Source organism: Arachis ipaensis, chromosome B09 (genome assembly GCF_000816755.2).
Source record: "Arachis ipaensis cultivar K30076 chromosome B09, Araip1.1, whole genome shotgun sequence".
NCBI classification, from domain to species: Eukaryota; Viridiplantae; Streptophyta; class Magnoliopsida; order Fabales; family Fabaceae; genus Arachis; species Arachis ipaensis.
The window spans coordinates 138,357,938-138,368,411 of record NC_029793.2 but is presented as its reverse complement, the minus strand read 5'-3'; the positions used below and the strand labels follow the sequence as shown (position 1 = coordinate 138,368,411).

General features: G+C 33.3%; 2 protein-coding genes across 3 annotated transcripts; one reads left to right on the top strand and one right to left on the bottom strand.

The window, feature by feature from the left end:
* On the top strand, window positions 230–5,829 carry LOC107617945 (carboxypeptidase SOL1). 2 transcript variants are annotated; one of them, XM_016319840.2, is made up of 15 exons: window positions 230–409; window positions 872–944; window positions 1,064–1,159; window positions 1,330–1,360; window positions 1,458–1,514; window positions 1,903–1,998; window positions 2,520–2,642; window positions 2,850–2,954; window positions 3,481–3,527; window positions 3,758–3,883; window positions 3,982–4,084; window positions 4,309–4,371; window positions 4,701–4,784; window positions 5,039–5,102; window positions 5,334–5,829. In XM_016319840.2, the coding sequence occupies exons 1-15, from the start codon at window positions 286–288 to the stop codon at window positions 5,645–5,647; spliced, it is 1,506 nt and encodes a 501-aa protein (XP_016175326.1). In that variant the 5' UTR covers window positions 230–285; the 3' UTR covers window positions 5,648–5,829. The 2 variants fall into 2 exon arrangements, with proteins under 2 accessions (XP_016175326.1, XP_020966426.1); XM_021110767.1 differs by lacking the exon at window positions 230–409 and adding an exon at window positions 463–571.
* On the bottom strand, window positions 6,446–10,474 carry LOC107617946 (S-adenosylmethionine carrier 1, chloroplastic/mitochondrial). Its single transcript, XM_016319841.2, has 12 exons — window positions 10,284–10,474; window positions 9,782–9,886; window positions 9,603–9,685; window positions 9,429–9,505; window positions 8,943–9,033; window positions 8,394–8,447; window positions 8,223–8,318; window positions 7,993–8,082; window positions 7,798–7,849; window positions 7,478–7,539; window positions 7,296–7,376; window positions 6,446–7,105 (listed from the first exon to the last, which is right to left on the bottom strand). Exons 1-12 carry the CDS (start codon window positions 10,315–10,317, stop codon window positions 7,001–7,003), a joined length of 930 nt encoding a protein of 309 aa, XP_016175327.1. The 5' UTR covers window positions 10,318–10,474; the 3' UTR covers window positions 6,446–7,000.

Below are 10,474 nucleotides of genomic sequence, written 5' to 3'. Positions count from 1 at the left end.
CTAAAGTTTTTTTGTTTTTGTTCAAAATCTCATATTTTTTAAAATGTTAAAAATTTATTTTGGTCGAAGAAAACGAGAATCAATAAAATAAGTTAACGAAGCCCAAATATAGCACAGAGTTGGATCTGACACAATTTTTGTAAGGAAAAAAAAAAGTGGCCAAGTTTGCTTGAAGTTGAAGATGTCACGTCACGTGAGAGACACGTGATGATCAACGATAATCTAGAAGAACAAACAACGTTACAGCGAAAGGCTGAATCCGACACCAACGTCGTCGTCCCATGAATGAAGATGAAGAAGCTGTTGTTCTCAATTCTTCTCTTTGCTTTCACAGTTTCTTCTTTTCTTCTTTCCCTTTCTCTTGCTAAGGGTGCCTTATTCAACTTCGCTTCTTCTTCTTCTTCTTCAGGTTCTATATTTATTTATTTTCGTTTATTTGAATCTTGAATCTAAGTTTGCATCACTTGCTTTGTGTGCATGTTCCTATTGTGCTCTTTAATCTATTTACGGGAAGGGAAGAAATGGGTCATTGTAAATTCGAGCTTTTTAATAGTCTTTTGTGGTGAAAATGGTGGGGTTCTTTTGGTTAAATCCAAATCTGGAACTCAATTTGTTTAGGATTTCGGAGTTGTTATTTGTATTCTTTGTTGATAGATTCGAGTTGCAACTTCTTAATGTTCTGAATTAGATGTGAGAAAATATATTTATATATATGAGAAATTTCTATACCCTTTTCTTCCCTGCATGTGATTTTGTAATGGTAGAGTTGACATGGATTTGATTATTTGCTTTATTCAGCTAGTTCTTGTTTAACTGGACTTTCTAAAATTGCAAGTTCTTCTAACTGCTACTTTGTTGTTGGTACTTGAAGATTTTGATAAATGTATTAATACAAGTCATGCGAGGCATTTGCTCGAGGACGATGTATTAAGGACTCAGACAAGGTAATCTTAATCCATGATTTCCCTGTGTAACTATGGTCTAGTAATTTCTACCATCTGTTGTAGCATTTAACTTGAAATAAGATTTCATGTTCTATAGTATTTGAAATATTGTTTGGCAGTGTTGATTTGGCCAAAGGATACATGACAAATGCTGACCTTGAAAAGGCCATCAAGCAATTCGGACAAAGATGCAGCAACATTTCTAGGATATACAGGTGATTCTCATATCTGTGCTTCTTTTCTTTCTTGATTGCATATATCAAAATTATGTATCTACAAACGACATTAGAGATCGAAATATATTATTTACTAATGGCTTTCGTGAATGAACATACTGCTTGAATTTTGTTTCTCTCTGTGAGGGATTCTTGGATTTGGCTACTAGTATTGGGAAGAGTGTGCATGGATTTCCGCTGGTAATTTCTTTTTCCTTTTCATAACATGCGTATTGTTGGAAATATTTGTTTCGATTTTAAAAGTGAGTGTTGCATCCCTTTATTTTCCGACGTGTAGTGGGTGATAGAGATTTCTGACAAGCCAGGAGAAGAAGAGACTGAACCTGCATTTAAGGTGAGTGTTTTGTACTCAATGCCAGTTAAGCAAGATGCTTATGGTTCTTTTTTTTTAAAATTTTTTTAGGCTTTTGACATACTAGACTTAAAAGATGTAAAAATATTAAACAAAGAGATGTGAAACTTTACTACTTGCTTCTTATTTGGATTTTTAACTTAATGGAGAATGTATTCTTCTCCAGTTTTCCTTTTCTTCTTTGTTTCCTTAGGATTTCGATATACATAACGTAATGGATGGACTTTCTATACTCATATGGATTAGTAGGCTTTTTCTATGTCTTTATGCTCCACACCATATTTCTACTTTTGGCTTGTTAAATTAATTCCATAGTATATATTGAAATTCTGTATTCTGAAATTCTATGACCAACATCATGCTGATGCAGTATATTGGAAATGTACATGGAGATGAACCTGTGGGCCGTGAGCTTCTTATATATCTGGCCAATTGGTTATGTGACAACTATTTGACGGATCCTCTGGTATTTTGCTTCCACTTTCTGCACATAAATATATGCTGATCTCTTGCCCCTTCGATGTGGCATGCCAAATCCAATTTTCCCTATTGTTTTTCTGGTATTGCTAACAAATTATTGAAAGTTTTTAAGCTGTTGCAATAATATTGGAACCACAAATTATAGTTATTGGTAAAATTTGAATTATCCTACATCCTTCTTGTTTCCAATTTTTTTCATTGAAACTTATTTTATTTAGTAAATAATAGAGAAGAAATAATACTAGGTATATATCAACTCACATGATTTCTTGAGAAAACGGAGAGGGAAAAAACACCATCATTTCAGTTTCAAATTTTAGATGAGCAAATTCCATGTACTTATTTTATATGTTCATTTAATACATGGATATAAGCTACAAAATCTACAGTATGCTGGAATAATTTATCATTCTCAGTATTCAAATCCTGTATTTTTCAGTATAACTCTAGTTATTCTATAATTTGATCTTTGTGCTTAAAATGCCAACCTTCTATGAAATGTTTCAGGCAACATTGATCGTGGAGAATGTTCACCTTCATATACTTCCATCAATGAACCCGGATGGGTATAGTTTAAGAAAACGTGGTAATGCAAATGAAGTTGATTTGAACCGGGATTTTCCTGACCAGGTATATCTTTTCATAGCAAACTAATCTATACTATAATGAGAATCTTAATCTAAACTTAATGTTGCCTTTTGATGGTTTTAGTAGTAGGACCATGTGCTTTTTCTTTCTGGATAATGATGTATTGAAATATTTTTGTGTTATAATGTATATATTTCTAGAGATCATGTTGGCATTAACCTCACGTGTCTATCTCAAATGAAATTACAGTTCTTTCCCCTGAATTATAATGAGGATTCTCGGCAACCTGAGACAAGAGCCATAATAAATTGGGCGAAGGATATTCGATTCACAGCATCTGCCACTTTGCATGGGGTATTACTTCGTTGGGATTCATGTCATATTTTTGTGATGTCTACTCTGGGCCGAGATGTTTATTTTCTGATTTTATTCCACTTATGCGGATCCTGCTGTAGATTAAGTTAGACTGGTTTGGTTAATAGACATAAGTATTGTTGGTAAAAGTTATTGAAAACTTTTTTTCTTTTCAAAATCTAGAATAAAAAGGTAGCCAGTTTCCAGTGCATGCTTCCTGCTTTCTATAATTCTGAGATCATTCTTTCTTTTTTCCAGGTAGTTTTTCGTTTACAACTTTGTTCTTTAAATCAAAATCTTTGTTAGGAACTAAACTGAATATCTTTTTCCCATGTAAACACAACTTATGTTCATTTGTTTTTCATTCTGTAGTTGAAAGACCAACCTATGTGATTCAATCTTGTATACTTGATCTTGTAGAATTGATTACAACTATAAACTAGCTGCAGATTTTTTTTTTCATCAACTATTATATCTAGATTCTAGTTGTGAAATTTACTCGTGGATTGTTCTTTCTTTACCTCAGGGAGCACTTGTGGCAAATTATCCTTGGGATGGAACTAAAGATAGAAGGTGGTGAATTATTTTTCCTTTCTTCACGTCTTAATTTACAACTTCTTAGTTGGAATATGGCAATCAAGCTTTCACATGTTTTAATATTACCGCTTGTTAGATGGAATATGGTTATCTAGCTTTATTTCTTGAAGATCAGTTATATTATGTTAGATTTGTCTCGAATTGCTTTCAAACCATCTTGAGTTCTTTATGACATGATATTGTCTTTTGATATGAATGGATTACAGTACGAGCTATTTTGGATGTCCCGATGATGAGACATTTCAGTTCATGGCAAGTATATATAGTCACTCTCACTACAACATGTCTACAAGCAAGGAATTTCCTGGGGGGATTACAAATGGAGCATCTTGGTATGGTTATCCGAAAGCAATAACTTGAAATTAATTGCTGAAGTTTATGTTCTCTTCTCAATATGTTCATAAATTATTTCAGAAGATACTCACTGCAGGTACCCAATATATGGAGGAATGCAAGACTGGAACTATATACATGCCGGATGTTTTGAATTGACTTTAGAAGTCAGCGACAATAAATGGCCTAATGCTGCCGAGGTTGGTTCTTTCTTCCGTATCTGAGTGTTGATAAAAGCCAAACTTTAGAGTACTACATTCCATTCACTTCTACAACTTTTACCACACTGTCTGCTCCATCAGATAAAAAAATATTATCCATTTTTTATGATCTTGTCTTTTTCTTTCATTTTTGTTTTTTCCTGTTTAAATTGCAATATCTTTTCTTAGTTCTTGACTCCTGTGTACTATATGTTAATATGCAGCTTCCTATCATTTGGAGATACAACAAGATGAGCCTGCTTAATCTTGTTGCAAGCCTTGTAAAGGTATACTATTTCTGTTTATATACTTTACGCCTAAAGAAAAGATGTAAAATCTCAAATCTCTATCCTCTTCTTTTACTCGAAACATCCAAAAACCCTTGGTCGGTTCCTTAAGCCACTAGAGAGAGGATGTAAGAGAGAATTCCATTGAGTGTACATAAGTCACCAATACCTTGTGTTCATTCTGTTATAGTTAGTTGAACACAGAGAAGGTGACCATTTCAATTTCAAACTTATATGTGAGAGATCTGTTGTATGATTCTTAGGTGTTCTTCACTTCTTCCCATTGATTTTTTATTGGATTGCTTAACTATTTGTTATCTACTCTGTAGACCGGATTGCATGGAAGAATATATTCTTCGCATGATGGAAGGCCGTTACCAGGCATTATTTCCATCACAGGAATAAATTACACGGTATGTTTGGATGTACATCGCATCTGTTTCTATTTTTGTTCAATTAGAACATGACATCTTAGTTTGATGCGAGTTATTGAAAATGCTACATTTTTATATCTTATCGCAAATATTTTTCGGATTCCACAATGTGAACTATGTTCATCCTACTTTCTTAGACCTTTCAAATGTTTTTCATATCCTATAGCTGATCCTTCCACCATTAAATGAGTGTTTGACTTTGAGCTTCATTTTTATGATGTACTAACCAACAGGTTAGAGCTGGAAAAACCTTTGCTGATTATCATCGCTTACTTGCCCCAAAAGATAAATATGAAGGTAAAATGATATATTTTGGATTATATTATTATAATAATGTATCATGATTGAAGATTACAAATTTACAATTATTGGGCAAAAATAGAATTATTGTTGAACGAAAAAGAAAAATTGAAAATTATCTCAAATTGAATATTATCATACAAAACTTACTTGAATATGATATATATTATCCTTAAGTTCTATAATTTTTTGTAGAGTTTATAATCAATTTCTTAATCTAAATTGCAGTGGTGGCAACAATGCCCGGCTACAAATCGAAGAACACAACTATATGGTTGGATGAAGGAGCTGTGTCACTGGATTTTGTTCTTGATCCTGAATTCACTGTCAAAGGCAGTGTACTACAAAATGACTATGATTGCAATTGTAACAATAAAAGAACACTAGAATTTGTTCATTTTCTTGGGGGATTCCATTTGGAGTTGTACTTGATTTTCATTGCTACTTTAGGGTTCTTATGCTTATTACTGCTGAGGAGAGGGAAACTAAAATTTTCCACACAGAGATTGTCACCAGTTGCAAAGAGAACTGCTGTGGTTTGATGCAATTGATAGATTTGTTGTTTGTATTATTAAATTTTGTTGTATATTAGGGTGGGTGAAGAAGGAAAGACCTTTTTCCCATGTAATGTAAAAATATTTTTCATATGGTTAATGTAAGTTCAAATATTACATAAAATTAGTTAGTCCTATGCAATTACTTTTTGCAGATGGCTAATGTTACTCTCTTCCTTTGTTGATTTATTGAAAGAGTTATGTCTATATTTATAATTTATGTAATACTTATTTTGATCTTTGAAATTGGTTTGACGAGTCAATTTAGTCTTTAACTTTTTAAAATGATTAAGCAAGTTCCTTTAAAAAATATGATTCTTATTAGTCTCTTGGCTAAACTTTTGTTGTCACATATGTTAGTGTAATGCTAATATGGACAATTAAATGCCACCTTGATATTGCAATGGTTACTTATGATGATAATTTTGAATTGTGATTAATTTTATTTGCAAAAGTAGTTTATAAAACTTAACCACAATTAAAGAATGTTCATGTTCAATTAACCATTACATGAAGTCGCACTACACTAAAAATGATGAGACTCGCTGTCTAAAAGAATCATGTTTTTGAAAGTGTAAGATTTAGTTTGTCATTTTAATATATAGAATACTAAATTGATTCATCAAACGAATTTCAAGAACAAAATAAACACTACCTCAAATCTTATATGAAAGCAAATAATCTCGTAAAAATTGATGTGAGCTGATTTCAATATTTCATAGCAATTTTTTCCTCGCACTTCAACCATGCAATATTGAGGAGCTAAATTATTTTGTAGAGAAACTGTTTTTTTTTTTTGTCAATAGAACATATACGCTCCCTATTTTTCACACATTACATACACTCCCTCTTAGGAGTCAAAACTTGGAATATGTTTTTGGAATTAAGGTCACTACACAAACAACATTGAATTATTTCATGTGTATATGGGCCTGATGCCACTAGTTCTCATAGAGAGATCTAGAGGCTGTCTGGCCCATGTATTTTTTGGGACTCATAATTAGGCCCAAATCGCAAACATGACCAAAGTCCTTTTATTCCCAACCCAATAAGCGAATGATTAATATGTCGTAGACCTAAACTCTATTTAAAAGTTTGCCACCAAATTGCTGCATATATAAGGCAGGATTGAAGACACCTTGCTTAAGCGGACTAGTGAGCTAACTACTAGACCAACCCCAGTTGGTCAAATCCCTTTCTTTTTTACTATCAATCCTTTGGGGCTTGGGCTAAGCCCTTTAGGGAAATATTACGCAATTCAATGATCAACGGCAAACATGAAATTAAAATTAAATCAATCCAATTTGATCAATAATAAAAAAAAAGAAATCAATTGTGAGCCTAAGCTTTTGGATGCTTCTGAGCAAGAATTTTCTTTGTCTTCTCAAGAACACCAAAAAATATTGAACCACCAATTCCTATCCACAACACTCTTGGCCCCATACCCTGCAGAAAAATAGACATGTAAGATTGATTTAGAGTTAGAATTATATAATAATGATTTTGCCATTTTGGGCTCCGGCCCCATTTCAATACCCAAAAAAGAAGCTTTATAATAAAAACATAAAATGAAAATGAAAATGAAAACCAAAAAACGCCCTCAGAATTACAATGAATGATTACAATGTTACACTACCTTAAAAAGAGCATGAGTTCCTTCTTCTTTAACTATTGTGTTGACACAATCATAAATGCCTTTGTAATGGTTTTGTGATCCCTGATGTTAATGAGAGAGAGCCAAACATTACCATATTTCAAATCAATCCCATACCTTAATTTAAGGGAATAAAGTCATAAACAAATAAAACTCTTAGGCACCTGAACCATTAGTCTTGTTTTTACTACATCAAGAGGTGTTGTTACTGCTCCAGTTATGGCACCTATCAGGTATCGAAATTACCATCCTCAGTTCATATATTGATTTGAATCTAGATACATTGGTATATGAATGTAACAAAGAAATCAAAACCACCATCATTATGGAACAGAGAGAGTAGCAAACAAACAATATATACCACCAAATTAAAGAAAACAATCTTTTTTCAGTGATTCATGAATGTAGACTCAGTTTAAATGGAAGCACAAATATATGATTCCTTGAATACTCCAAAGCAAGCTTCTAAGGGATATGAAAGTACCAGCAAACGCCCCGAGCATAGCATTTTCTGGATCCTTTAGGTCTCTTTTTGCCTGCCAAGAACAGAAACACCCCCAAATCACTTTTTACAAGCTTCTTATGTGAATAGAAAAAGGAAAATGTTTCATTTGCGCGCGCGTGTGTGTGTTAATGTGAGAGAAACAATAATAAAAAATACAATAAATAGTAGGCTTACTGCTAGCTTATAACCGATCCGGAGCTGCTCATAGATACAGAATTGTATGGCATCGAATGGTAGATCTCGCAATAAGAAAGACCCATATCCCTTCAATCTCAAAAAATCAAAATACAGATCAAGGCAGGCAAAACAAAAACCAAAACTAGGATGTACTCGACATTCACGAACAAAAACTGAACCAGTATTTAAATGTCCATTCCAAAAAAATGCAATTAAGTAAGCCATACCGCATAAAGACCTTTAAAACCTTCATTGGCAACGATAAGACGCACAGCAGCTGGTGCTGATTTAAATTGACCCATTTGCATCCTTTGCTTAATAACCTAGAATAAAAGGAACGGACTTCAAGATCAAGGAAGAAGGGGAAAATACTCAATCCAAGGAGCAAAGCTAGTTACCTCAGTTGGAACACGAACAAGAGAAGATGCAGCTCCTGCAATAGCACCTGCAGCCTGTACTCAGCTTATAATATCAAATAGCAAAAATGTTTAACTAATCATTTACATGTCCTCTAATATATCTTAGTTTTTATGGCACTATAAGTAGGACAATTTATCCTAAAGACATAATAAAAATTGATTATACCTATTTAGAGCAAACAAAAATATGTAACTTATATCAAATTTGTAAAGTTACACCTCCAACTATTAAAAATTCTCCATCGAATAAATATGTTTAGGTAGATGGTTTGGAAGTGCCTTTACCCTTCAATATTAGTATTACAGATTTATGCTTGTGCTTTTGGTCATCTACTAATCTTGCTGCCACTCTTGTTTCTTATACCTTATGGTTTATCCCAACTATGTAATGCTCAGAAACATCTATGTATCAGTATAAAAAAAATAAAATTGAAAAATGAAACGAATTTAAAAGGTAAAAGTTGTGTGTTAGGTGTCACCATAAAGATAATATGAATGCATTTTTAATAATAAAGAAAGCTAACTTACAAAATGAGCTATGGCACTGAGATTCTCAGGAAAGGACCGTAGCAATTTTTGCTTTGTGGGTTCATACACACCAACAAAAATCGCAGATGCTCTGTCAAGAGTGGATGGATAATAAGTTATTTATCGATACAAGGATTAACCTAGTAAACACAAGCCTGAGAAACTATAGCTAAGGATTGACATGGTAAAAGAAAGGGACAAAGTATTGCCACAAAGGAAACAGCATTTATAGACTTAAGTTCCCATATTTTCAGTCAGGGAAGAAAGTTAGCATAAGATTGAATAAGTTAAAACACTAATGAGATATAAGTCCAAATCATTTAAATGAGATATTAAGCTACTAGAATGCATCTCATAAACTATATATTCATGGGACAAGTTCTCATTTTATAAATTGAATGATTGATTATAAACTGAAAAATATTAGCTCAAATATGAATGCTTTATCAATGGCAAAGGGTAAGGTGTACAAGAGAGTTCACTCACGGTAAGACACCAGCAAGATTTCCAGCCAACCCTGAATATAGACCTTTCAAGATAATTTGCCCTCCACCACGAGCAACCTAATATAGGAAGGAATGAGATGTAAAATCTTAAGTACAATGTAGATGTAAACACAGATGAAGTAGCCTTATAAGCTTACTCATATATTAAATTCACCTGTAATCGAGTTTTGATGGTATCAATGGGGTACAAAGCTGTTTCTACAATGACTCCGGCAACACCTCCAGCAATGCAACCATCTGCCATATCATACATATGTCATTGAACAAACACAACGCTAATAGTACTATAATCAATGCATCTACTACATCTTCAACTGAAATAGCAATTCTTACCGTACAAAGCACGTAAAACATCAAATGGCTTTTTCTCTCTTTCGCTGATGGACATGAAGAACTTATCTGAATCCTTTCGGGCAGACATTTTAAACTTCAATGCATCTGTATAGACAATGCATTTTATCAAACACGACAAAAGGCAAGCCCCAAGTAAAAACTTCTGCCCATAAATTGACACTTCAATTTTCAAAAGCATTGATTTTAAACGCAATAGATAAGCTACTCATTCAGGGGCCTGAGAAGAAAGGGAAATGAATAACGAAAAACCACTATGGAGCATTCTCTGGCTAGCAATCTAACATCAAAATCCACAAACCAAAATTGAATTTTGAGGACAATCCATGTCAATCCTGATCCAGTAGTGGCTAGAACGATACATAACTCAAGCAAACTATCTTTTTAAAACAAAAGGACAAAACTTGAAATTTTGAAGAACCAAAAAAAAAAAATTGAAAATGAAAAGTTGAGGTGTGAATGAGGAAGAGAATAGAGAGTATACCAAGTGAATCAGTGTGGGGATCTTTGGAGCTCATTGTAAATGTGCAAAAGATCAAATCTTTTATGAGACAAACCAAATTTCTCCGACAACAATTGTTGGTGTAAGAAAATTTGAGAGGTGCGAATGGTGAAGCTGAAGCTCATGCAAAAGGGTTTTTGGTGGGGTTTCTCGGAGATTATCACTTAACTCAT

Coding starts and splice junctions, on each gene's coding strand:
- LOC107617946 (XM_016319841.2), bottom strand. CDS start 10,317: ATGAGCTCCAAAGATCCCCACACTGATTCACTTG. Junction 9,506..9,602: donor CCATCAAAACTCGATTACAG/GTGAATTTAATA, acceptor TTCCTATATTAG/GTTGCTCGTGGTGGAGGGCA. Junction 8,319..8,393: donor TTGTTCGTGTTCCAACTGAG/GTAACTAGCTTT, acceptor CTTTTATTCTAG/GTTATTAAGCAAAGGATGCA.
- LOC107617945 (XM_016319840.2), top strand. CDS start 286: ATGAAGATGAAGAAGCTGTTGTTCTCAATTCTTCTCTTTGCTTTCACA. Junction 1,999..2,519: donor ACTATTTGACGGATCCTCTG/GTATTTTGCTTC, acceptor GAAATGTTTCAG/GCAACATTGATCGTGGAGAA. Junction 4,372..4,700: donor TTGTTGCAAGCCTTGTAAAG/GTATACTATTTC, acceptor TCTACTCTGTAG/ACCGGATTGCATGGAAGAAT.